The sequence below is a fragment of the Musa acuminata genome, chromosome BXJ2-10 (genome assembly GCF_036884655.1).
Source record: "Musa acuminata AAA Group cultivar baxijiao chromosome BXJ2-10, Cavendish_Baxijiao_AAA, whole genome shotgun sequence".
NCBI lineage: Eukaryota > Viridiplantae > Streptophyta > Magnoliopsida > Zingiberales > Musaceae > Musa > Musa acuminata.
The window spans coordinates 35,370,001-35,397,557 of NC_088347.1; the positions used below are offsets into that span (position 1 = coordinate 35,370,001).

A 27,557-nucleotide genomic window follows, 5' to 3' on the forward strand; every position below is an offset into this window, starting at 1 on the left:
CCAACAACGGCTCTTTACGAGGCTATGAAGTGATCGACGCCATCAAGACCAGCGTCGAAGCAGCTTGCGCTGCCACCGTGTCGTGCGCCGACATATTAGCTCTCGCAGCGCGGGATGGCGTCGTCCTGGTAATCAACCATCGCTACAGCCATCTCTTGTTCTCTCTGGCATTGTTGCTTTAGCTTGTGCTGATTTGGATGGATAACGAGTTCGTTGTAGCTCGGAGGACCGAGTTGGACCGTGCAACTCGGACGCAGGGACGCGACGACGGCGAGCCAGAGTGCGGCGAACACCGACATCCCTGCACCCTTCCACGACCTCCCCAAACTCATCTCCTTGTTCGTCTCCAAGGGATTCAGCGCGCAGGACATGACCGCGCTCTCAGGAGCGCACACCATCGGCCAAGCGCGGTGCCTCAACTTCCGGCCGCACGTCTACAACGACACCAACGTGGATGGCAGCTTCGCGGCCCTCCGCAGGCAAGGCTGCCCCTCCGTCGGAGGCGACGACAACTTGGCTCCTCTTGACCTCCAGAGCCCGGAAGCGTTCGACAACCTGTACTACCAGAACCTGATGCTCAACAAGGGACTGCTTCACTCGGACCAGGAGCTCTTCAATGGCGGATCCCAGGACTCGGTGGTGATGACGTACAGCACCAATGCAGCCGCGTTTCAGAGCGATTTTGCGGCGGCGATGGTGAAGATGGGGAACATGAGCCCGTTGACGGGGACCATCGGGGAGATCAGATTGAACTGCAGGACGGTAAATTTTTGATCGGCCGTGAAAGCAAGCAATATTGCATGTAGCAACGTTTTCCAAGTAATAGCGTTTGTATACAGGCGTTTAGGGTCTCAGGGCTGTCTCCTCTCCCAGAGTGGCAGATATTATCGATTGCATTGAATGATTCACAATTGTGTAAAACTTGACCTATTCTGGTTAAGTTATTTTATTTTTGTTAATTAGAATAAGTCCGAGCAATTGAAGTTTCCTAAGGTGTTAAAAAAGAAAAAGAAAGGAAAAGGCCCTTTTCTTAAAGGTATATTTAATAATTGATGAAAATTATATTTTAATTTTTTATTAAATATTATGTGCCAAAATTTATCCTTCTAATATGTTTAATATTTATTATATATATTTATATAATTCTACAAAAAAATTTCATAATAAAAACAAAATTATAATCATATAAATGAATGTAAAATAATATTTAAAAATAAATAAATAAAAATTTTATATAGTGATAACAAAGGTTAGAGTTTCTATTATATAAAGGTAATCTTATTATTTTAAAGAATATCATAAGATTCCTTAATTTTTTTTAAAGAAAATTCATTAGCATCTCACAAATGCTGGAATGCTAATACTACTCTGAAGTAGCATTAATATTTGAGCATTTATAATCCAACATCTAGGCCAAATATGATTATTAAAAAAATTATCAAACATCGATTCATTTTGAAAATATGCATTAGACTCTCAATACATATTTCAAATATATTTCTAAATACACTTTAAGTACCTTATATTACAAGAAGTAGCATTCCACTCAAAGCATCAATACGCAATGGAAGAAGAAACTCTTACGTGCTGTGCTTACCAGTCTATTCATAAAACATGGCCAGAACATAAATTATTGTTAAACTTTAGAGATTAAACTTTGTTGTTTTAATGTTCATTAGTGCTACCTTATTATTAAAGACTACCATACACATATAATTCCTAGGAAGATATTAAACAAACCAAATTTCCCAGGCACAAGCAGAGATCTACGATGGATATAAAGAAAGAAAGGTAAACAAGCTATCATGTTGCATTAGAACATGATGTAGCTCACGGGTTAAATAATTGGTTCAGTTAAAGGGCTCTTACTGGTCGGGTAAATAACATTAGCTACCGAAAAACTAATCTGTTCCTACCAAGTTTCTTTGGCTCTTCCAGCCAAGAGGAACAAATAGAAGGAACATAGAGCTAGTTGCAACATAGTCTCATTCAAGCATTAAGGCCTTTATGGAGAGTCATGCGGGCAAGCAGATGTGATTCAGCACATGAAAATTGCCAGGGTTCAATTGTCATGGAACTCACTTCAGTTTGAGATTGACCGAGATATGCGTGGCCTCACTGGTGTCTTCGAAGGACTCACCCTGAACAACATGAATTAGGAGTCATTGTTTAAGATAATTTATATGATGTACTGTTGAAGAATTGAGAGCATACCTGATAGGTAGAGCTCCCAGAATCATGCCACTACAACCCAGAGCTGCGATTGCACTTTCTGCCTGTCATCAGAATCATGAAAAGATAACACACTTATATCACTTCTTTGTGACCTGAAAATGCCTGGTTAACTTTCAAGCTTAATCATAAAGAAAAGGTAAAGTACACTAAAAAATCATCATGGAAAAGTAATATAAATATCAAATAAAGGATGTCATTTTCCTATTCACCAGATATAATGTCTTTGATCCAAAAATATATATAATAAGAAACCGTAATTTCCTAAATACTTGGTTAGCTATAGGAATTTTATAATACCATTGAACTACATCTATAACAATATCACTGGTCAAATCAAGAGCAACCAGATCTTTTTTTTTTCTTGACAGTTACTTAGGTGTTCTCCATCTATTCTGACACAACAAATCTTGTGCAACCGGAGCATTTACAACTCTCTTTTGTGCATGTCCATAGCATTTAAATTGTTTTTAAATGATTTTTTTTTATCTCATCTCGTATTGCATCTGTGTTCATTTCTTACTCACGATTTTGGAAATGGTACATCTATTTCAACATCCTCATATCAGCAATCCTAATTTTTTCTATATGTTATTTTTAAATCATCCAAAATTCCAACCTATAAATCATTTATGGACTTACAATAGTCTAATAACACATTTTATGTATCTAAGGGACACACGACAAGTACATAGAGCTCATGATGACCCTCTCCACTTTAACGAAATCCCTCTTAGTCTTACAAATAATAAATCCTTTACATCTAGAAATTTAATCTGTCAGTTCATTCTTCTCCACATATCCATAATCCTTGTGTATTCTCTTAAATTCTTCATATTCCTTATGCGATCATTCATGATCGCTTTAGTAATAAGTTTCTCAGTTATTGGAATGTTCTCAATAAATCTATATTTTTTCCAAAGATTCCCCAATAATTTAATCTTATTTGAGGGGTATAAGCACTCATTACACTTAATATCTCTTCATCTAACACAACTTAATAATAAAGTTTCATCACTAGCTCTTTTTGCCTTTACAACATATTTCTTAATATCCTTGTCTTAAAAAATACATATCAGATTCTTATAGTTTCCCACATATCAAAATTTATTTCCCTAGACTTTATGCTCAGCTACTAAGTTTTGCAATACATACATAAATACATACAATATATATATATGTATATATATATATATATATATATATATATATATATATATATATATATATATATATTCTCTTCTAATTGTCGGGTTCACATTGGAATGAATAAAGTACAGAATTTTATTAGAATTTCTAACATTGGAGCTTCAAGTAAATGAGATCAGTATATAGCATGCCCAGCATATGGCTCATAGAAAATTAACATCAACCTTAAGGCTGAGACTTGTAGAACGTAAAATGATTATCATTAAAAAGAGCATCTTCAAAAAAATGCATAAGTAGCATGCAGCAGACAAATTACTATTATATTATTAACAATCAAATGAACTACGACATCAAATTCTAAACACAAATGTCGTGCAGATGCAGAGAATTTATTTAGCATGTAAGTTTTGTGTGAGGTGCCAATGATAAACAGTATCAGAAAATTTTCAAAAATATCTGGTCAGTCAGGAGCTATAAATCTAAAAAATATCTGGCCATCCAGAAGCCATACAATATCGAAATAATAAAAAGTGACACAACACTGTAAGTACAGTTTGAATATTGTTCATATGTAACCCCTTGTATAGGCATCCTAGGGGACCAATACTAAGAACAGCCTGTTATTACCTATGTACCCACTGCAAAGCATGATGAGAGATGAGAAAGACTGTTAGCGTAAAAGTTTCAGGTTAAAGTTTATTTTATCTGGACTAGTTTAGGTTAAATTGAGAGTTATGTTTGTACGTTAAATTGAGGGTTATGTTTGTACATCAAATTAAACTAAACCAGTAAGCTGAGAAGGCTATTGGTCTCCAAATAGCCAATCAAAGTCCACTGCAAGAGCAGAGCGGTGAGCACTATGTCCATGAAATGTAATTAGCTTCCACTAGACTTGTTTCATATCATTGACTTTTGCAAACTGTCATATCACGTGGCCACTTTCTGGGAAGCTAGATATACTACAGGTACCTTTCCTAGAGCAGAGGAAAAGTCTGTTACAAGATTAGACATTTGTTTTGATATCGACGATAGAGACAAATTCTGCTTAAGCAGCTACAAGACCATACGGAAAAAATCATAGCATATCAATAACCAATTAACAATCTAATGCAAGAAACTGCTAAGCTAGTTACCTGAACAAATTCAACGAAAGCAATACGTGTAGAGTGTATATTATCACCGAGAAGTCGTAGACGAGAAACCTGTACAAAATAGTTAACTGACTAGCAAAGAACTATTTTAAATGATTATTAAAAAAAAACGAATTTGAGGATAGTAGTCTGACCTCACCACAGAAATGCTCAAACAAAGCTTTGACATCTGTTTGAGTTACCTGCAATAAATATAGTAGGCTATGGTAATGAAAAGACTGTTCCATTGGATCTGTATAATTGCTACTATAAATCTGCTTCCGCTAAGTAATCCTTGGAAGTAATTTATGATAGCATGCTAAGAAACATATGGGCCAAGCCAAAGGAAACAGAAGCCAATGTACCTTTTTGTCTATGTTTGTACAGTAAACTGTCCTTATGACCATGTCCCTCTCATCCTCAGACTGCTTAACATCTCAACCATTAGTAATATTTAAAAATAATGAATAGCATGAGGAAATTCACAAGGCAATCCCCATATTGTAAATTTCAGGCAATTAGAACAATATCTATAAAGCAGTAGAAATTTAGGTATGAAACAAATTCACTGGCTTACCTTAGGAAGAAACTTTGGATTCACAGGCACAATTGCAGTCTTTGAAGGCAAGACCTTGACTGGATAGAAACCAAGCACAGTCCCACCAAGATTTAGAGCTGTCCTTGCACCATCTATGAGCAAATATCCGTAGTGTCAAAAGGTTCTTGATAATCATATGTTCGAAAGGATGGGTGTTGTGACTTGTGTGCACTTACCTTCATCTGAAAATTCTATAAAGGCAAATCGCAGAACTGAATGGGGGTCACCACAAATACGGCAATCAACTACCTTCAGTACAGAAATCTTACAATGATCAGAAAAAGAAAAATGTGGCGAAGTAAACCCATATAATCCCTGCATTTCTACAGTGATAGGAAAAAGAAAAAGCAACATGTGTGCCATGAACTGAAAAACATGATTCCACAAACAGGCACTAATTGTGAATGACATTTCTTACCTTTTCCTTTGATACCAAACAAATTTGCTTCATATAGTCTCACTTTTCCCTTACATAGATTCATACTCACTTTCTCCTCACATAGTTCATACTGGCTTTAACTCAGGAAGGCTTTTGAGAGTATTTGAGTCTTCCTAACATTATAGTGATGTACTGATGATCATGGATGCACACTCCTATAAAGTGTGCATTTTATAGAGCAAAAATTGCATCTTAAGAACACAACTCCGGTGCATACTAAGTTGCTGAGGCTGCTTATGTCCATGACAACATAACTATACTTGATGTCCTTTTTGTTGTATTGTGTTCTCACTCTCTTCCATGTTTCGCAATGTCGTGGCCCCTTGGGCAACTCTATGTAAGGCTTTAAATGGACCATACAATTCAAAATCCAACTGGGTAAAATCTTGATGTGGATCAAGTTATCAACCCAATATCTTGATATGTTGGTCCCAAATGAAATCAATAAATTGCCCACTTTTGCCCAGATATTGTGCCTCCACAAACAAGCTAACAACCTCATCACTAGTGTCAATAAGATCCAATTATTGGTGGTGACAATAGATTGTTCCTCTGAGATGATACAATTCAAAAAATAATGGTTACAAAATCAGAAATTAGCCGTTTCAACAAATCCAAATATTTGTAATTTGTTGAACTGGTTCAGAATTATTAAGAGATTAGTTGAATGATCATTTTTTTACTTTAAAAGATACAAAAGTAACTTGCATCAACAAAAAGAATATCTCTGCTGAAAATATAAGTTGGATTGAAGAATAATTGACACACGAAATTTCTTAAATGGAAAAGAATAGAAAAAGAGTAATGTTGTCGATCATATCACCATCCTTGTATGATATATTCAAATAATCTTTAATTATCGCAGTTTGAGAAACTTACTTGGCCACAGGTAGAAAATATCTCAGCAAGCTTCTCTTCAGTCACCTGATATTCGTTAGACAACAGTTCATGTTAGCACAATTAATACAATAGCATATATTACCGATTAAAGAAGCACCAATACAGCTTTAGCAGTTGGACAATGGCAACAATCACAACAGTTCATGTTAGCACAATTAATACAATAGCATATATTACCAATTAAAGAAGCACCAATACAGCTTTAGCAGTTGGGCAATGGCAACAATCACAAGTACGACGATGATGTTAACGGAGGGTCAAAGCAGAAAATTTATATACTCACAAGCTGATCAATGTCAGAAACATAAACAGTTCGCCTAATGCTATCCTCTCTGTCGGCCCTTCGAACCCTTTCATTCATCCTTCTTCGCCCCTGATTATAGCCATTTCTTCTCTGGCAAAGAGATAAAATGGTACCCTTGAATCACAATAAGGTTTAAAACATCAATAATTTTGCTCGGAGAAAAAGGGAAAAAAGTGGGAAAAACCTAAATTATTGATAAAATACAGCAGATCGCAATACGATCCAGTCAAATTCTCTAGTTTCCCCTATTCCCGTCCTAGTTTTCTTGAAAATGAATTGACAACTCCTAAGATAAAACCCAAAACCCTAAAATTACCGATTGCTCGACAACATTTTCTGAAATAGATCAGACGAGGACGGAATCTAAATCGATACGAAAGAAATTACCCTGCGATTCGGCTGATTATTCGATGATCCATCGCTGCTCGAATCCTTAATGCTACCACCGTTACTAATCAGTCCATCGCTATATAAACCACTCGACGCCACAAAAACAGGGGCATCAGCTGAAAGCCGGACATTGGATTTCCAACCATCGCCGCTGTTCGGCCGATTATTCGATGATCCATCGCTACTCGAATCCTTGCTCCCACCACCATTACCAATCCCTCCATTGCTATAAAATCCATTCGACGCCACGAAAACAGGGGCATCGGCCGAGAGGCGGCAGTCAGATTTCCGGCCACCGCCGGCGGCGGCGGTGCAAGAAGAAGGGACGAACTCCTCAGCGGCGGGGTTCAATTTGGAGAGCAAATCAACCAGCTTCCGCACGTCGCTCCGGTACTCCGCATCCGCCGCCGGGGCCTGGCGGCGGACGAACTGATCATCCGCCCCCACCGCCTTCTCCGCCACAGCAGCCATTTATTTATTCCCTCTACGACAAAAAATCACAAACACCCACAAGAACCGCCGGAAACCCGATCGAGTTTCCACAATTCAATCGCAGCAACCAAAGAAGCCAAGCGATCGGCGAAACCTCAGCAGAAATCCATCTCTATCGCCATTGCCTGTTCGCTCTCTCGCTCTTTTCTCAAGCCCTTCTTGGAGCAAAAATGGGGACGAGATGCGGATTCGATGATGGGAGAGAAAGAGAGGGTGAAAGGGGGTGATGAGTTGTTGCTATAAATAGCAACTAATTCCAAAATTGCAGTCTTTTAATTCGAGCTCTAATTCAACATATAAATTTTTCAGAGAGACAAAAAAAAATACATTATATTATATTATATATATATATATATGTTATATTTATTTTATATATATATATATATTAAAAAAATTAAAAAAAATTATGTAATGTGAGAAAAATATGAGGTTAATTGGTGGAATTATTATGTCTAAATGTTGGACAAATATGAAGAAAATTGACATTGATGGATGGAAATGGGAGTAAGTTATGAGCTAGTGGTGATGGCATGTGTGACATTGCTTGTGTCTCTTAGTTCTTATTTTTCTTTCCACATTGGAATGTGGAGGTTGGTTGGGGGGAGAAGTTGGACCATTAGGTGACATTTATTAAAGCAAGAAATGGTTGGTAGTGGGCCCAATTAGACAATGTAAAGAACATATGGGGTGTTGATGAGTGTGATGTGTGAGAGAGCATGGCACCCAATTTTGCTGAGTGGAGATCAAATGGTTCCCATGGGGGTTGAGAAGTGTGCCATCTTGATTAGAAGAATAACAACCTATGGAATGATGTATCTACTAAATTGATGTAATAAATATATGCAATAAGAATAAATCAATTTGTCGAGCATTAATAGGAGTGATTCTTTATTTGCATTTTTTTTCTTCTGAATATTAAATAAATGTTAGATTTGAGTCTATGCAAGAGTAGCTTATACTTAATTTGATATAATAAAAATAGTCAAAATAGCAAAAATTATACTAACCAAATAATTATTCTTTTTTTTCTGAAACGACAAAGAGAAAAAAAAAATTGATCTAAATGAAAATTCATTAAGAGGGTCTTAAAATTGTTACCTTAGTATTTCAAAGAAAAAGTCTAAGGAAGAAAAGGATATAATATTCTAGAATATTCTTGAAATAAAAAAATAATATTTTTTAATTTATGCTACATGACAAATATAATTAATTAGGCTCTTATTGACTATATTTCCTATGTAACATCAAATATATGGATTCGGTTGATCAAAATGTAAAGAAAGTGAAGATAAAATTGAAGTATAATTCTTTCCAACATAATAATAAAATATAATCAATTTTTAATCTTGAACTTTACCTTTTTTTTATATGAAACATTTTAGAGCATATAGCGTTTCGAAACATATTAAAGAACAAATACGAAACAGAAGCTCGCATTTGACGTTGTATATATTTCATTCTTATCCAGAGCAGATATAAAAGCACATAACCAAAGCTCTCGATATCATATCAAACAGATAGAATGTGAAGTGGGATCTAAAACATAATATTGTTTATCCATTTCTGAATGACCACCAAACATAATCTAAAGCATCGTGAGCTCTAAGCACATACCCTTTATCGTTTCTGGTAAATATCCAAATAATCCCTTTACCATTTATGACAAAGGTCTATATAATCCGATCACTTCCTTTATATAACAACTTATCGGGTCTCGACATAGAATGACATCTTAAATTATAATAAAATTATCTTATCTCATCGTATATATAAATATTTCATTTATTAAGATTTTAGTACATTATTTTTCAATCATTATATTAATATATTTTAAAAGAATTAGTTAATATTACGACTTGTTATGACGGTGTTGGAGGATGGATGGGTATGGCCATTAATGGAGTTTCCGTGAAGCCGACAGTACTCGTAAATGAAACGATGGGTGTCCTTATCAGCCTAAAATTGTGTGTGTGTGTGGGTGCGTGGATGACCAGTTTGGCACGGAAAGTGAGGTGGAGAGGGAGCGTTCTCTGCCTTCACACTTCACGAGGAGGAAAGCCCGAAGGCAACAAAGGGTGTTTGAGATTTCTACGAGGTTTAGTCATGTTGATTATGGTGTGTTCTTTGCACGTATGTTTGAGACAAATGGCTGACGAACACTGATGTGTGTGCCTACGTTTTAATTCGTCATGGGAAAGGTTTTTATTGCTTTTCTTGTTGCAGGTTTTTCTCCTGATTCAATATGATAAAACAATAATGAATGCACAGTGATATTAGGGTGCAAGAATGATTTGATTCTTCGATAAAAATGAGTGAGATTTAGGATAACGGGATGTTAACTCGAAACCAATCGAGATAAGATATCGAACCTTTCAAAATGATTTGATTCTTGTAACCTTCTTTTCTCCTTCTGTGGCCATGAACACAACAGCTGAAAGAAAGAGAAGAAACACAGAGAGAAGCACTGATCATTTCATACTAACTTGTTCAGTGATTGAAGAAAGAGGATCTCCAGTTCGCTTCTTATTCTGCACGCATTCTTCTTCTGGTTCTGGAGATAAACACCAGGCAATTAAACATTTGGAATCTGTCTCTTCCTTTTGTTGCATGATCTGCTGGTCATGGAGTTCACCACATATAGTACTAATTAATATGGGACAGCAGATGCCTCACCAAATGCTATACAATACTGTTAGTGAAGGTGAAATGATAAGGAGAAACGGCGCAGGGGGTCCAGAAATCATAAGCAGTGGTGTATCTGTTCATCCCATGGAGTTTACAGTAATCATAGAGAGCTTGTTCCCTTGAATGGTGGGTGGACAGAGCCAAAAGAAACTGTGTCCGTGGAACACACTACAGCAGCACTTTCCAAAGCTATAGGACTTGTTTATCGGTTTAGCAAAGCCATCAATCCTCGCTTGCACTGTAAGAACAAAACACTGCTGGAGAAAGAAGATGACTACTATCTTGAATTTGATCTGGTTTAGCCTTATGATCAGACTCAATTGCAGTTCTCTGCTGCTCTAATGGTTGCAGAAACAAGAACAACCTTGTAACTAGAATCAAACTATGACAGTCTGATATGTGGGTCTACAAACCTCCATGAATTGGTTTCATTCCCTCCTTTTGTGGGTCAAAAGTAAGGAGAATGAGTGCCAGGAAACAGAGTAAAGCTTTAAGGGCCACCGCAACAAAAGTGAACCCAAAGATACATCTGTGAAAGAAGGAATAAGAGGGAAAAGAAAAAGATTGAAGCCATTCATGTGGCAGTCCTACGCTGGAAATCAGATGATTACACTTGAGATCAAGAATGAGGATGCAGTGAAACCCAAAGCTTTTGAGTCTTTGTCTTTGACTTTTCTTTGTTCTGTCAAAGTTGGGTCAGACCTCTCCCTTGCTTTTAGTTTGGCTGTAATGATACTGGTAACACAATATATCAAATGGGAGCCTCCTTGGGATCTAAATTACATGACTACTCTCTCCCACCTCTCTTTCTCTCCTTTGCTGCTGCACCCCTAACAGATGCCTCCCAACCATCCGCTTCTCAACTCTCATGGGTTTCAGCCATAGTGTAGGGTTGTTCACCTCGCTGCTCTTCTTCCTTCTCTCTCTTCTCCTCTTCTCTTTCCCTCGTGTCTCCCTCTCCCTCTCTACCCGACAGGAAAATGCCCCCGAACCCCTCGTCTCTGACCGCTACCGCCGAGGCTTCCATCCCATGAAGCCGAGGGCTCGGCCTTATCCTTCCGACGACGACCACATGATCCAGAACAGCGAGAGGAGGAGAAGGTGGAGGAGAAAGAAGAGCCGCGGTTATCATCATGAACTCGGAGCAAGGACGTTCTCGGCAATGCTCCCGAGGGGCTTCGTTCCCCCGTCCGACTCTTCCTGGCGCCACAACGACGCACCCGACTCGATCGACCTCTTCTGCGACGACAAATCCACCTCGAGACCTTGAAGGAGCAGCCCCTAATTCGTTGCACGTCTCTTTTCCTACTTGGGTGTCTCTTCTCCAAGTTCGGCGGCGATCTCTTCTTCTTGCTCTTGTAAGCTGTAAAGGTGATTCGTTGTTCACGTTTTCTTGTAGCATACGATCGAGATTATCAATTCAGGTTTTAGTCACAAAGATTCATGTGTGAATCCTTAATACCATTTACCCGTCAAACGCTTCTATCTTCACCTTCCACCTTCACTGCGATTGCTGTGCTACCATTGCTTTCTTTTAGTGAAGGGCGTGGGAAGGGGATTAGAACGTGGGTCTCGCATGATCTGGGGAGGTTTGGTGATTCCAAGGCGTTCTTCTTGAGTCGAGCTCTTCATGACTTGGCGTATACTCCATGCAAGCCAAAATGAATCGCTTCGTTCTCGAGGAGTCGTTCGATTGGCGAACCCCGCGGGTTCCCCAGCAAACGATACCGAGTTAACTCAGTGTTCGAAGATGCTCACCGGACCGGAATGGTGAAGGGTTCACTCGGTGTACTTACGTCCACACTTTGCACCGTGTGATTCTCTCCACGTGTCCCTCGTGAGACATCATGTTAAGTCTTAAATTCGAATATTTTAAAATAACAAATATAATTAATATGTAATTTTAGCATATTTTGCGAATAGAATGCCTTTTGAGGCCGTGTGGTTTCAATGCCGAGCACTTGTGAGCATTACCTGTTTGATTAAAAGCCTCTGAGAATCTAATACCAACATCATACACCAACTATGCCCTGTCCAACCCCCATATCCCTCTTCTTCCTCCTCCGGCACCACCGCACGTCCTCCCTCCTCCTCTTGCTCTCTCCCCGCTCCACTTCCACCCTCGCCCACAACCGTCATCCGTGTCCTCCCTCCTCCTCCGACGACGTCGATCTCCTCCGAAAACAGGAAGAGCAGCGGCAAGCTCTCCAGAACCCGTATGATCTGATGAAGGAAGATCCCATTCAGGTGTGCTCCGACCTATGGGTGCGCTGCTTTGGCCGTCCCGCCGACGCCCCGCCGCTTCCTAACCTCACCGGATTCCTCAAAAAGTTCGACCTCTGGGTCCTCGCCTACCAGCGCGCCTGCGCCCACCACACCGGCTCCTTCCCCCCTCGGGGTGCCATCCACCTCCCCCACCTCCGCTCCCTCCTCGCTCTCCAGGTCTCCGTCCTCGCCTCCCCCCGCCGCCCCCACCCCTGGGGCGCCTCCACCCACCTCCTCCTCCGCTCCCCCGTCGACCCACCTTCCACCCGCCCGATCTCCCGCCGCAAGTTTCAGGCCCTCCTCGACGCCGCCCCGCCCCCCTTCCAGGACCGCGTACTCCAGGAGCTCTTGCTCCTTCTCCTCGAGCCTGCGTTTGAGCCCCGCTTCTCCCCCAAGTCCCACGCCTTCCGCCCCGGCCGCAGCCCCCACACTGTCCTCCGCACATTACGCTCCCACTTCGCCGGCTACCTATGGTTCCTCAAAGCCGACCTTTCCAGCGTTGCGGACGGCCTCGGAACTGATGTCATCCTGCGCTGCGTCGAGAGGGGCGTGTCGGACCGCAAAGTCCTCAGCTTGATTAAATCTGCGCTGAGGACGCCCGTCAAGGCAGGGTCTCTGCCACGGGATCAGGAAGTGGACCGGTTGACCAAGAAGCGGATGAAGCGGAAGATGCTGAGGAAGAGAAGGAAGAAGAAGGTTCTGAACGAGAATGAACCTAAACCGGACCCTTACTGGTTGCGCACGTTCTTCGGTTTCGCTCCACGGGAAGCCACCTGGGTTCCAAATTACGGCCACTGCGGGATCCTGAGCCCTCTGCTTGCTAATATCTGTCTTAGTGAACTGGACTACTGGATGGAAGAGAGGATCGCTAAATATTTCCGTGCATCCAAGCTCGACTCCATTTGGAAGGAGTCTATCAACGATGGTTCTCATAACCCCGCCTGGCCTGAATTTGTTCCGTCGAGTGGGAATGAGAAGACCAGGAAGATGGACTATATTCGTTATGGGTCTCACATATTGATTGGAATTCGAGGACCGAGAGAGGATGCAGTGGAATTGAGGAAGGCTCTGATTGAATTCTGCGAGATCACTTATGGGTTGAGGTTAGAGAATTCAGAGACAGAGATTGAGCACATTACTAGGGGGATTGAGTTCTTGGATCATGTGATTTGTCGGAGGGTGATACACCCTACGTTGCGGTATACGGCCACAGGTGGAAATATCATAAGCCAGAAAGGTGTTGGCACACTGCTCTCCATCACTGCAAGCATGCAACAGTGCATCAGAAAGTTTAGACGACTTGAGCTTGTCAAGGGGGATAAGGATCCTGAGCCATTGCCCTGCACGCCAATGCTGTATTCTGGTCAGGCACACACCAACTCTCAGATGAACAAGTTCCTTGAGACAATGGCGGATTGGTACAAATATGCAGACAACCGAAAGAAGGTTGTTGGGTTTTGTGGTTATGTCATTAGGAGTTCCTTGGCTAAACTGTATGCTGCAAGGTATAGACTGAAGTCTCGTGCCAAGGTTTACAAGATTGCTTCACGTGATCTAAGCCATCCACTGAGAGAGAGCTCAAGGAATGATGCACCAGAGTTTTCTGATCTTCTGAGGATGGGCCTTGTTGATGCCATTGATGGTATTCAGTTCTCTCATATGTCACTGATACCATCATGCGATTACATACCATTCCCAAGGAACTGGGTACCTGATCATGAGCTGGTATTGCGTGAATATATTAAGTTGCAAGATCCAAAGTTCTTTTGTGAATTGCACAAGTCAATAAAGCAGCAAGAATTAAGTTCACCACAAGATGATATTTCTAAGGTTGTTTGGGATTACAAGGTTTTTGGAGTTTGGAGCAAATCACAAAGAACCACGAAAGAACAAGGGAAGTTGGAGGAGGGTGCCAATGCTTGTAGAGTTTCTTGTGCAGGATGAGATTGTACCAAGCAGTAAAGTGTTGTATCATTTCTAGATCTCCTTTCAGATGGAACATCTTTGATCATTCACTTCTTGAAGATGTAAAAATCTGAGAGTGGTTAGGTTAACAATGATAGCAGCGAACTGGACAGCACCTTAGAGATGTCAAGGTAAATGCCTCCATTTCTGAGTCCTAAGAGTTAATATCATTATGGAAATGGTGGATATTCCCTGTATTCATTTCATAACCATATAAATTTAGTGACCCCACATAATCTATATCTGATTGTGATATACACACCCATATTTTTTTCATGTTAATTTGTTTCTTAAAATTTCAATAAAATGAGATTTTTTTCCCTTCTCTAAGTCTGATTGTGTTTTTCATGTATACACACATAAATCTGCTTTTAAAATTTTTTAATTTCATTCTGGAGTTTGCTTGTGCTACTATAATAACTTGTAGGTCTTCATTTTAAATATTCTTATCCATTTCTAGAGTCAATCCATAGGGCTTTAACTACCTTGACATAGGTTGGAACAATGGAAGAACCTTAGACCCTGCCAAATTCCTAAGGGGTAGGTAGGAACTTGAAAAGAAGACTGCACGTGTTAATCTAGGAGGTGAGGTCTTTCAATGTTGCCTGATTATTTGGACGATTTGCCAGTATTCTAAAAGACTTTGACAATTCTCATGTATTGTATTACTGACCACTTGGGTAGCTGGAATCTGTAAGACTTTGACAATTCTCATGTACAAGAACTCAAGATCATCTCAATCATCCAATGTGAGATTAATCACATGCTAGCACATTCATATCCACATTTTGCAGATAATTATCAGATCTCCAATATCTGGCCTTCTATTGTGTCAACTATATGTTTTTCATTCGTCATCTTAATTGAACAGTTTTCTGCTTGAAACCTCATTGACTCATCCAATTTAGTTAGACAAAAAAGAACGAAATTGCTTTTGTACTCTAGTGTCTTCTACACTTTAGAGGTTTGACAGATCACATCATGTTGAGGTGTTGATCCCCTTCATTTTCTTTGTCTATTTGCTGCTGTAATGCTGAAATCATCAACTACATTTATCTTCCATTTTTTAACACTATTTTGGAGTGCACAGAGCCAGACTAGTTTGAAGTACTTTGACATGTAGTTTGATGGTAGCTTTTAACAGCTATGTTTTTCTTATTTGAACTGTATATTATTCTACACAATTCCTTATTATGTATGATTTTCTGATTTAACTTCCACGGTAATGACTCTTTTATACTTGCACCTGTAATTTGCAGTCTATGGTACATTTATGCTGCACAACACTAATGTAGGCACTTTTCAGAGCATTGTTCTACAGGTTGATCATTCGGTTGGTTCAGTCAGTTCTAGATTATTCATGTTCAATTTCGTCAGTCTGTGATGTATTGATCTTATCGACCGAGTCGAACCTAATTATTGAAAACTGACCTAATAAAACTAAGATTATTATTTGATCAGTTTGATTGGTTTGGTTTGCACACCAGTCGTAGCAACTTGCAAGAAGAGATGACCAGGTAGGCTTCATTCCTTTCTTGATATGCTAAGTCGGTTCACAAATGAAGTTTTGTGATTTATATAATGATAAAACTAAGTTTAATTTAGTTTAGACATTACCAAGTAGGACTAAGTCATTAAACTGGGCCAGCTCAGAAGAGTTCTATCTCTATATATTTATATGGTTTCTTTGGTTTACTCGGTTTCCATTCCACAAAGCTGAACCAAAAGCCAAAAAGTTCCTTTTATGGATACACTGAACTAAATTGACTAGGTTGCTTCTGTTCAGTTGGTAATTCAGTTTTTATTGAATGATGCCCACCCCTCTTGCTTTATGGTCACTTCATACCTCCAATAAGAGGTACAAGTGATTTTGTCATCTTTGGAAGGTAAGCAACCGCAAGTCCATTTTTTTTCCAAATATTCATTGATTTGATTCGAACATTTTCCTAGTAATAAGATTGAATCAATGATGCTGTATTTTATTCTGTCAACTGGAATAATATATGCTTCTGTTTGTAGCTAGGAAACTCTATTTAGTCTTTAGAGGCTATCAAAATCTTCTACTTATATCAGGTGTCATGTTTCAGCATTTGCATTTTTTTTATTTAAGTTTCTATTCTTTTTTCAGGTCAAGAAAAAGTAATATCTTATGTTAGTCACACTATTTTACCATGGCAGTAATGCAATCTGGACAGGCGACATCAGCTCTTGACATCGAATGTAGTTAGTCATGCTCGTGATTTAAACCAGCAGAAAATAGAAAAAGAATCTTGGTCATTCAGTCATGATCGTGCTAAATGCTTGTGTAGAGGTTGTTGCTTTGAGCTTCAGGTTCCACCAGGGTCTTGATGAAGATATTGCCGCTGCAGCAGTTTCAGCTCAAAGCTACAGTGTCATCACCGATCACTTGTGTTTCAGTATCATGGCTGAAGAATATGGCATGAGTTTCAACACAGAAAACATTTTATACTGAATATCCACTCAGGTGGTTCTTTTCGAGGAAAATTTACTGAGGTGATTGTGGGGATTGCAAGGGTGTAAGAAACTTTGAAGCAACATTAAATGTAAATAATGTTATCTTTATCCAACCTAGGTAGTTCTGCATTAGGGGATAGAAGGTAACAGTACTTGGTTGAAAATTTTAGCCACTCTGGAAGCCAAGTTGATTCTAATTTGTTTATGGATTACTCAGGCAGAGATTAGCAGAGGTTAATTCCTGGTACTTGTGATGTTTGTCTTCCTACTCATTTTAGTCACATTAGTAGCTGAAGTTATTTCTTTCTTGTTTGAAGTTCCAACACTCTTTATGTTGTATATATGAATTTGAGTGGTGCGTTATTAATAACCCAAGTTTAAGGTTTCTTATATCATGTTAATTAAGATTTACTTTGTACAAGTTATTGGGTCAATATATCAATTTGAACGTTAGAAATTGATACATGCATTTTACTTCATCTGAATTTTAAGTATCAAATTTATCTTATTGAAAATTATCTGAATCTAATTTAAATAATTTGTGTAGATCCAAATAAAAAAAATCAATATCATCTTTATGTATCCAAGGGAAAATATTTTCTGTATTTATACATGATAATCCAATATGTGGTTTATAATGTGAAATATTTCTTTCGATGGGATCAATTATAAAAAGTCCATTAGATTACAGTAATTGAATTTATTTACTGTTCATCTATAATATTTATTCTATTTTATTATTAATTTAAATATAATTTTTTATACACACGGATTAAAACTACGTCTAAGTAATGTCATCGGCATTAGTCTCCAACACTAATGTTAATGTCATCGGCATTAGTCTCCAACTCTAATGTTAATGTCATCGGCATTAGTCTCCAACACTAATGTCACGGATTTAAATTACGTCGAAGTAATGTCACTAGCATTAGTATGTCACATATTTAAACTACGTCGAAGTAATGTCACCGACCAACATTCAAAAAAAACCCGATGCCACCCGAACTTCATTTATTACGATTTAAATTATTTGTTTTATCGATTTATTGATATACTGCGTGGCGAAAAAAAATTGAAGTGCTAAAAACTGATGATACGATATCGTATTGAGTGCGACATCTCCAAATCGTTATATTTCTGTTCATAACTGTTATAAATGGCCGTTATTTACGCTTCTTTTCCTCTGTCGAAACAAGCGCCCTCTACTCGTATTATCGTCGCCTCTTCTTCCATTCCCTATCGCCTTGGGGTTGTCTTCCGGATCTCGCCACCAATCTCCTTTCAAGGTTCTTCCATCTCGGCCTTCTTTAATCAGGTTATATAATGTAGTTTGTTGCGCGATTATTTTCTGGTAAGTAGTATGTTACGCCATTGCCGTGCTTGCATTCGTCATCGTTCGGGAACTCGCTGCGTTCTAGAGATCAGTGCTACTGTTGGAGCCAAACCTTTAATCCCCCGACGTTTAAACCGATCGCTGCTGCGTCTTTTTCAATCTTGACATTTAGTCATTGCTGATTGATAGGTAGATATAATGGCAAACATGTCATTGGAGGTCCATAACGAGGACTGCAGTTTGAGGGATTTCGGCTTTTCTTGAATGTTCTTTACCTTGTTTTTTTTATCTGAACTTGTTTTGGACATTCCCGTACGGCACTCAATTTGACAGATACAATGAATGGGATGTTTCCAGATCCTTGAGTTAGGTAAGAGTCTTTAGAGAGACTTCCATGTAAAGGTGAACTCTGGAGCATCCATATCTCTTTATTTGGAGACAACAAAGTTTTGCTTTGCACAAATATTCAACACCTCACGACAAAGAAAAAGGAACATACTTTTATTCAACTGGACTCTCATCCTTTCTCAACTCGTTTATGGACAACCTAAAACTCCAATGACCCTCATGAGTCTATATTTCTCATGTAAATTCAAACAGAATTGCTTGCGGCATGAGCAAATCCATGTTATCTTATGTGTTTACAAAGGAAATCTTGTCGGTCCCGCAGCTTGCAACATCTGCTTTGTCACTATATAAATATAGGGACAGGAAAAGCTAGATTTTGCATGATCGATTTTGGATCTCTGCTTTGTCACATTGTGTGGACTTCTTGAGTTCTACATATTGAGGTTAGTATTGAAAATGGTGATAAGAACTCGTAGATCATGGCATCTTTCATGAGTAGGCATCATCAGCTTCTGTGACCTTTTTATGGTAAAATAACTAAGATTCCTTACAACTCTAGGAGAAATAAATGGTCTCCATCTCGAACAACTGCAATGTCATCTATTTCTGCGTTATCTTGATTGACCACCTTTGTTGGTTGATAACCAGTGAATTTCTGACCTGCACTTGCACAAAATAAAGTTTCAGACAACACTGTTAGATAATAGTTTGATTTAATGCAATAGCTAAACCCTGTTCAATTCATGATTTATAGTTTTATGGAGATGAAGTATCTGCTAAGATCTAATCCTTATAGCTTTGAGTTAGAGAAAAAAAAAAAAAAAAACTAACTTCAAACTTAATTAAATTTTACTATCCAGCTTCAATTCAGGGTTTCATCACATATTTTAGCTTAGTCAAATAATACTTACTAGCAGTTTTAAAGAGCTCCTCTAAAGAACCAGGTAAGTTTATGAGCTTCCCGATCTGTTCTCTTGAACTTCTTGACTTTCTTGAAAGCATATGAATGATGACCCTTTTGTTGGTTGTTTGAGTGTCACTGGTATTGACTGCACTGCTTCCAAGGTCTGAGCTTGTCTTCTTCATTTTGTCAGGAAATTTTGACTGCATCAGTTGCTGGAATCGTTCCTGCTTTATTTCGGTCACGGTGTTTGTTCTATGTATGTTTGCTACTTGATGATTCTCTATTATGGACATTCTGTTTCTGTATCTTAATGACAATTCGTAGCTACCATCATAAGCATCTTTCTCTGTCAAAGCTGTTGATGTCCCATTGCTGTCATTTACTTTGTCCATGTTTACTCCTTGATCCAGAATAATGATTTTGCAGTGAGCTGTTTGGTCATCCCTGTGCTCTGCTGCATATCTTTCTGCATCGTTTAATTTTATGCCATAACATACTGACTCTTGAGGTGTGCATGGAATATCTCCTGTCTCCATTGATCTCCGTGTTGGTTGTTCTTGAACTTTGTAATCTTGGTGTTGCGAAGAGAGGCTCTGATTTTCTTTTTTGAGCCATTCATCATGTACTCGTGGACCATTTTCGTCTACTCTGGTAGATGGTCTTTGTTCTAGTTTCATTTTCTGTAAAATGGCATCAAGAAGCATGAACTTCTATTTTTATATAAACACTTTCTTGATGGATTTAGGATGTAGCTCCAAAAAATACCTGTAAAAGATTGTTCCTAATGGTATTCCCATCTTCTGTATTCTCCTGAAACATGTTCATGAATGTGGTGCTGCTCAGCCTTAGAATTTGTGAGAGTTCAATGGTGCGTGCAGTAAATGGTTGTGGCATGCAACATAGGACTCCTATCTCCCCAAACACTTCTCCTGCAGCTACCCTTTCGTAAACCTGTTGACACACACATGCACACTTAGAGACATGCTTTTAGCATGTATATTTATGAAGAACATAATAATAATAACTTACTTGTTCAGTTCCACCAATATTTGATATCAAATCCTGTGTTGAAGCCATATCAACAAATAAATCAACTTATTGTTGTTAAATATGAACAATTTTACATGAGCAACATAAATTATTTAATGAAGCACCCAAACCTTTACTTACCACTGCTCCTGATACCAATATGTAAAGATCTGTTGATGCCTCATTTTGCAGTATTACATCTTCCTTTGGTGGAAAATACTCAGCTTGCATTTCTGTAACCTATTTCTTGCAAAAAGTGGTATAAATATATTGGAAATATCATCAAAATGTTTGTCATTAGAGGCAGGTATGAGTGCATACCAGTTGATAAAGGAAGTTAAAGGAAACCCCATGGAAAAGTTGGACTTGTTGTAAAATTGGAAAGAACAAGCAATATGCTATGCTTGAACTAATGCCCTTTGGTAGATCATTCAAAGTTTCTTGCTGTTTTAGTCCTTCTGTCTTGAATCTTAAGCATATGTGAGATAGCATTTGATCCTTGATACGCTGGGGCAACTGATTTCTTGCTGCAAATTCCAAAGCAGCCTGGATTGTGTCTCTCTGTCGCATCAAATAATTGTCAGCAGTGGATGACAATGAATTTAGTAATCACCTTTAATCAAACCTGAGATATCTTTTCTTAAAGCTGCTTTCTAAATGAATGTTAATCAGGTAAACAACCTTTTGTGTAGCCAACATTGATGGTAGGATAAAGCTACATGTCTAAGCTTATTCTATAACAAATTGACTGGCTTTTCTGAGAATTTAAATACAACTGCAGACTTGTTAATCTATCGACATTCTTGTAGGATGGAAGAATAACTACACAAAATGAAAATTGTTTTAGTTTGAAATAGAAATTAAAATATATTTTGGTTCCTGAGAGCCATATATCAATAATCGAATATATCTATTCCATGAGCATTAGTTTATTCTAAGAAATCTGCTTGTGCTTGCAGCTATTTATCTCCTAGTTTTTTGAACTTTATAAACAGGTAACCTGGCATTATGAGGCAAGTGATAACAGTTTTTTGGCAATTGGTAGAAGGAACAACACGTACGAAGTTTCGGGTGCGGCTGGTGCCATGTACAACAAGGTTTGTCATGTTTCCAATGAGGTAAGCTGTCAATCCCAAATTAAACAGCATGTAGAAGATGTCAAAAAGCATTTCTCTTGAGTTCTCAGCATGTAAGTCACCATATCCCGTTGTTGTCAGTGTTGTAATGGACCAGTACATTGCAGTTACATATCTGGTCCACAGATTTTCTGATCTGAAGTTTGAAATCACTGCACCTATCCATGTTCTCCTTGGATTAGGATATCGATCAGCAATAAGATAATTGAAGCATGCAGCAGAGTGTACAGCAAAGAGAGTTACCTGAAGCCAAACACAGAAGTTGCAAGCAAATTATTCACTGATCATGCTTGTTTAGAAATAGAAAGGAAGTGAAAATAGGCCGAAGGCTTACCAAGATGAGCTTTGTGCATCGTGTCCAAAAATAATTGAACCTGATATCCTTCTCAAGCCTATCAAAAGAAAATGATATATAATGACTATCCATTTTCCTTGTTCATCAGACTTTGAAGATACTGGAGAGGATGCAGACCTTGAAAAAAGGGAACTGACCCGACGTAGCCGCCACAGTCTAAGCATGTTGAGTATTTTAAAACCAAGGTCATTCCCACTGCCTTCAAAGAGAAGGCTGATTGCTTGAAATGGAGCTGTTGATAAGATGTCAAAGATGAACCAGGAGGATAGATATCTGCATGGTAATGTTGAGTTAATACAATTTATCTTGATTTTTTTTCTTCTTAATGAGTACTATGCTTATGAAGGAGAAAGAAATAGCTAAATGTTACATACTGACCTGGCTGCAATTCTCTTTGGATCATCAATCAAGAGATATGATTTACGATCCAGATAAGCGACAAAAAAGGTAAGAATAATATCAATTGCAAAAAAGCTATTCAGGATGTTTTCAACCCAGAAAAGTTTGGGTGGCAAGTATCTCAAAAATGCTAGTTCAAATGGGCAGATCCAGGCTGAATAAATAACCAGGAGAACCAGGAACATCTGCCATGCTCTGAGAAGAAAACAAGTACCATGTAAGTGGAGAACGTATTAGCTGGTTATTCTATCTTCTGCATTGATGAAATTTAATGTGTAGGGAAAATTTCACCTGTAACGAGGATTGTAGGGTGATATTATAAACTTTCTCAGCTTGATTGACTGGTTAATCTTTGCTCCTAAAGATGGAAGGAGGTCACTAGAGAAACTGTAGCTGCTGCTTTCCTCCTGGAAGCCATCATAACAGAAAGGCTGAAAGCAGGATTTGGCAGAAAGGAGGACCATATTTGCTTTGGCTTGTATGTGAAGCTAGATGTGTATGTTGAGGTGTGGTGGAGTGGTTTTATATACATCCCCAGGCTACGTTCAGTTGACTTTAAAAAGATTTTATTTTGGTTCTAGATTATGAGGCAAAATAGAGGAAAACAAAGATTTTTTTTAGAGAAAGCAAGGTTGGTTTCTTCGAGCCCTAACCGTGAGAATGACAGTTCAAACACATATGCTTGATATGGGACTGTAAATAGAGACAAACATATTTTAGGTGGCCATGCAGATGGGTGTAATTTAATTAAGAAGATGGCGAGACCCTACTTGATGGATGTTTGCTCTAAAGATTGATAGTACAGGTTCTAAAGCATCAAGATTACTCTAGATAGTATCCCATTACTGATGCTTGTTACTTTTGTCAGGATATTGGGAGAAGGCTGGGGTTGAAAACTGAACTAGATTCACAAAAGTTCATCTCAAAAGCAATTTCCCAACTTCAGGCATTAAAGTGACCTCTGATTATTTATGCTCCTTATGGTTGAAGAATGTGGTCCAGTAACTACCATTTGATCTATGAATGAAGTATCTCTTTTGCCTTCTTAGTTAATAGGTCTCAATATGTTCTTATGCAGATGGAAATCAATTTACATAATTTGCATCTTGCGCAAACATGTTCTTTGCAGAGGATTTCGAAGAATGTTTTAATTAGTTCTTCTAGAAACAGTTAATTAAACAACTGTTTAATTAATTGTGAATTTAATTTCCCATAATATATTTCTGAATTTGAGAGGACACTGATGATCCTAATGTGAGCATTCTACTTTGGACCATTACTTATAGGGCAACTGGCAACAAGAGGAGGATTTATTTGCTTTGCCTTCAGGTAGACTCAAAGCTACAGAAGCCTGACAAAGTTGAACGAAGCATTTTGCAAATCATACTTAAAATATCAAGTGGTTTGTTCAATTCAAGCTTCTGTGTGGATCAGTTTAGGTGCTTCTCGATCCATGGACATGTGAGTTAGTTCAGAAAGCAGCTTACTTTGTCACACAACCCTCAATGATGTTGAGGATCTTTGATGTAAAGGGCAGGGGCCACAAACTGATTAAAGCAGAAGTCAGGAGAGAAAACACAGTATAGTACTACATGGAGGTCATATTCTGCAAGGTAGTTCGCCTGAAATGGCTTTGATAGTTGAATCTCCAATGGTCCATCTTGCCATCTTTATTACATTGACTGTGGTAGGTGACGGTAAAGAAATTTTAGGAATTTACCTCTTTGGCTTGTCATCAAGGTTGTTGCTGGCTAAGTTGCATGTCAGCCTCATGGTTCAATGCTCACCATTTAGAAGGTGATCTGTATTGAGTGCTGACCACTTCCTGTGTGTTTAGGGAATTAATTTGACTAATGTAAACAACTGATGTACAGCCCTAACACCATCAGTGTGTATCCTGAATCTCTGGTGATTTGACTTCATCTACATCTATTATCTCTCGACATGGACAACCAAAGAAGGAGCTTTGTGGTGCACTACAACTGAAGAGACCATGTGCTGTTTGGATATGATATATTGATATTACCTTTTTCATGTCCATTCATTAACTATACTTTTCTTCATTTTTATGTGGTGGTTGTTCAAGACATGTTTAATGTTTATTCCAGGAACCAAGCTGCCACTCTTAAGAGTCACATGATCCACACGTTTTGAGGAAAGATCAAGAGTACAAAATCCCATGTATAATCTGCATCTTTGAATTGAGTTTCTCTTCATGATCACATCCTTTTGGATTCACATAAATCAAGATGTCCTTCTGGATTACGAGTCTTTGAAATCACGCAATGAATATTCCAGAGGAGGATCTCAGATAATCATGCTGCTTTGTTTTCAAAACTAGATTGCACCGCGAATTATGTGGTTCCTGTGGGAGAATGTTTAAGTTTACTGCTCCTTGAGGGAAGTTTGTTGATAAGAATTCACTCATGTATCTTTTGATTTTGCAGGTAGCTGATGGATTGCTTCTCTGGATGTCACTCTGTCCGTATCCACTGAGCAGGTCTTTCTTGGAAGCTCATCATCCCCATCCTAAGAGGTAAAGTGGTCCTTCAACTCGAAAAAATTCCATGTGATAGCTCCCTCATGTCATAGTCTTCATTGATTTTGGGCCATGGCTTAATTCTCTGGTCAACTATCACTCTTGTGGATTCCTTTTGCCTTCTTTTCATCTGTCATGTTCTTGTCAACCTAAGATTTAGAGGTTTATCATCTTGATCTATTTAGGATATCATGAGTCTTCTGAAAGATTGTAGAGTGACAGTAGCATATGATCATGCATAAGGAGGTCCAACTAAGGTCGTTTCAGGTAAGACATTCATAACAGCACTTTGAAGTCTAGATTTGCTCAGGCTTGCTCAATAATGTTCCATTTGTCGACAAAAGCATATGGGGCTTCCTGCTTGACTGAAACTCTCAAAACAGACATGGCCAAACCATATTCCTGTTCTTTGATACATATAATTCTCTTGTCCCACATGTACACATCAAATTGTGGTATCTGAGCCTCAAATTTGAGTAACCTGGCATCTGGTTCCACTCCATCTTTCTTTCTTTCCATTCAAAAAGCTCACATGTTCTGACTAGAGAATCGGAGAAGGATCCACCAGATCCATTCTCTTCACTCTTTATTAACCAGTTCGTATGCCAGGTTGGTTCCTAATCTAACCCAGTAATGACATTATCACTGATTATCTTAGGTTAAATGCTTGTTGGGCACTGTCTCCATGCAAGCATTCAAATCTACTGATTTGTTTAAAAGAAAAATAAATATACCAACTACTGGGCCAGGGTTTTATGGTGGGTTGTCACTGTTTTTAGAATTGTTAGAATGATAGCTCTTAATTATTGGCCTTTGTTTCTTTGGACCTTCATTGTTGTTAGAAAAATCTCAGTGCACATACAAGCAGCTTGACCTGTTCTTATCATCATCAAGAAATGCCAGATACACACTGTCTCCATGCGGGATGTGCTGGTGTGGCAGCAGGAGAGAGGGTGGGCTGTCCCGACTCATCCTCTTGTCCTCTCCCCTTCCGCCACACGGCAGCCCGTGCATGGAGTCATGCACCGAATCACACTACTGGGTTGTTAGTAGAGTTCTTTCACCATTTCTCTTGGCTTCATGCTTCATTGTTACTTTCAGTAGAGAAGAAAACATGCTTGGCTTGATTCAGCACTGTTCTTTGCATTGCATGGATGATCCTTTATGACTTCTCTCAAATGGCTTTAGCTACATCCAATCATGTGCAACGTATGTCGTTAATGATTGGTCAGTCGATGATGACCTTATGTCGACAACCAATAAGAGAAACCCTATCATTGCCTCCATTGGTTTTGTCTAGCTCAAGAAAAAAAGAGACTCTCCCTGTCACCGGTTCTTCAACAGAGACTGTGATGGGGAATAAAGCATGGATAAAGTAGAAGGCATGCTTAGTTAGAAAAATACCTTCCACATGTCAGTTGCCCTTACTAGTTGATTGTAGCTTTCCAAGCAGCGGCCAAAAGCTTCTCATCCCCATCCTTCAGCCAGAGATTGGCCGTAGAAGTTGACCATCCCTTCTCCAACTATGGTGAGGAATGGCTCAGTTGACCACCTCGAAAGATCCACCGAATCTGTCAATGGAGTTTAGGTGCCAAAGACGCAGTTTCTAGTGTCGAGTGTGTGGACTAGTACTCAACTTGCACAGTTGCATTTGCTTCTGAAACATGCATTCCTTTTTGCTCTACTTTTAGAAAGGGTACCACAAAGAAACTGTTGAGGATTGATTCTTCCCGGAAGAATCACAACACAGCAGTCGAATTATCTCGAGTGAACTCGTACTCGGATCGAATCTGCCGGCCGACCGCGTTGTCGGTGCCACCAAATGGAGACATGATGCTACTTTAGACTTTGAGCACCGTTTTGTTGGCCTTACGAATTGTGCAGGTGTACCAACAGGAAGGATGGCACCACATTTGGGGTGCCCTCATACTTCTTGCAATTGATTGAACTTTGAGGGATGAAGATTTCCTTCAGAATTTTGTGAATGGATAAAGAAATGAAGTTATTTAGGATCTGAGCTTGTTTATCTTGTTGATGGATTCTGCTTGCTGGTCCATGAACAGGTGCTGCTAAGTTTGTCAAAAAGATGCAGCATGTCATCGCATGCCACGATGTGTTGGGGAACTCATGATTCCCTGGTCCAGCATCTCGGAGTTTTGTCCTCGCATGACCATGATAAGTCGACAATCACATCAGCTTTTCACATTATTATAGAATCGTTCCGATTTATATGCACTAATATTAAATTCTTAGAATATTTCTTTGTATTATGATCATCCAAGATCAGTCAGGATTTCTCTCTTTCATTTGACTCTTCTCTTCCATGCTTCTTTTTCTTTGATGGAATAATTTACAGAGCACATCAAGTTTCTATCTCTTTCATTTTTCATGCAAATTTCTCGATAAGCACATATCTAGTCTTTATTCAGAATTTATGAAATAATTTCTGAAATTTGTTTTTTTTTTTTTAATTATAGTGACTATCATCTT

General features: G+C 38.8%; 4 protein-coding genes across 5 annotated transcripts in view; 2 read left to right on the top strand and 2 right to left on the bottom strand.

Moving 5' to 3' along the window:
• LOC103969416 (peroxidase P7) overlaps positions 1–988 on the top strand; it is a 1,491-nt gene extending 503 nt beyond the window's left edge. Inside the window, exons 2-3 of the mRNA XM_009382930.3 lie at positions 1–128; positions 220–988. The exon at positions 1–128 is cut by the window's left edge and continues 64 nt beyond it. Of these exons, the coding sequence (XP_009381205.2) occupies positions 1–128; positions 220–774 (683 nt within the window). The 3' untranslated portion in view covers positions 775–988. The remainder of the gene's footprint in view (positions 129–219) is intronic.
• A 790-nt stretch (positions 989–1,778) lies between these two features.
• On the bottom strand, positions 1,779–7,856 carry LOC135625406 (polyadenylate-binding protein-interacting protein 8-like). Of its 2 annotated transcripts, none has more exons than XM_065130188.1 (10): positions 7,140–7,856; positions 6,732–6,842; positions 6,428–6,472; positions 5,286–5,358; positions 5,089–5,201; positions 4,877–4,936; positions 4,667–4,714; positions 4,515–4,583; positions 2,215–2,276; positions 1,779–2,141 (listed from the first exon to the last, which is right to left on the bottom strand). In XM_065130188.1, exons 1-10 carry the CDS (start codon positions 7,611–7,613, stop codon positions 2,084–2,086), a joined length of 1,113 nt encoding a protein of 370 aa, XP_064986260.1. In that variant the 5' UTR covers positions 7,614–7,856; the 3' UTR covers positions 1,779–2,083. The 2 variants fall into 2 exon arrangements, with proteins under 2 accessions (XP_064986260.1, XP_064986259.1); XM_065130187.1 differs by having other exon boundaries at positions 6,732–6,866.
• Positions 7,857–12,225: 4,369 nt separating this feature from the next.
• On the top strand, positions 12,226–14,674 carry LOC135625410 (nuclear intron maturase 1, mitochondrial-like). Its single transcript, XM_065130191.1, has one exon. The coding sequence runs from the start codon at positions 12,345–12,347 to the stop codon at positions 14,526–14,528; it is 2,184 nt and encodes a 727-aa protein (XP_064986263.1). The 5' UTR covers positions 12,226–12,344; the 3' UTR covers positions 14,529–14,674.
• A 4,445-nt stretch (positions 14,675–19,119) lies between these two features.
• On the bottom strand, positions 19,120–23,021 carry LOC135625408 (potassium channel KAT3-like). The gene is made up of 11 exons (XM_065130190.1): positions 22,820–23,021; positions 22,508–22,723; positions 22,247–22,402; positions 22,109–22,166; positions 21,700–22,017; positions 20,960–21,199; positions 20,780–20,878; positions 20,639–20,671; positions 20,375–20,560; positions 19,617–20,289; positions 19,120–19,365 (listed from the first exon to the last, which is right to left on the bottom strand). Exons 1-11 carry the CDS (start codon positions 22,990–22,992, stop codon positions 19,253–19,255), a joined length of 2,265 nt encoding a protein of 754 aa, XP_064986262.1. The 5' UTR covers positions 22,993–23,021; the 3' UTR covers positions 19,120–19,252.
• Positions 23,022–27,557: the final 4,536 nt, after the last annotated feature.

Bases quoted from the DNA above. Each gene is read 5' to 3' on its own strand.
- LOC135625410 (XM_065130191.1), top strand. From the start codon at position 12,345: ATGCCCTGTCCAACCCCCATATCCCTCTTCTTCCTCCTCCGGCACCAC.
- LOC135625406 (XM_065130187.1), bottom strand. From the start codon at position 7,613: ATGGCTGCTGTGGCGGAGAAGGCGGTGGGGGCGGATGATCAGTTCGTC. The intron at 4,584-4,666 runs GTCAGACTACTA...TATTTTGTACAG, and splicing joins TTGAGCATTTCTGTGGTGAG to GTTTCTCGTCTACGACTTCT. The intron at 2,142-2,214 runs GTATGCTCTCAA...CATGTTGTTCAG, and splicing joins CTGGGAGCTCTACCTATCAG to GGTGAGTCCTTCGAAGACAC.
- LOC135625408 (XM_065130190.1), bottom strand. From the start codon at position 22,992: ATGGTCCTCCTTTCTGCCAAATCCTGCTTTCAGCCTTTCTGTTATGAT. The intron at 22,724-22,819 runs GTGAAATTTTCC...TTTTCTTCTCAG, and splicing joins CCCTACAATCCTCGTTACAG to AGCATGGCAGATGTTCCTGG. The intron at 21,200-21,699 runs GTACGTGTTGTT...TTGATGCGACAG, and splicing joins CCAGCCGCACCCGAAACTTC to AGAGACACAATCCAGGCTGC.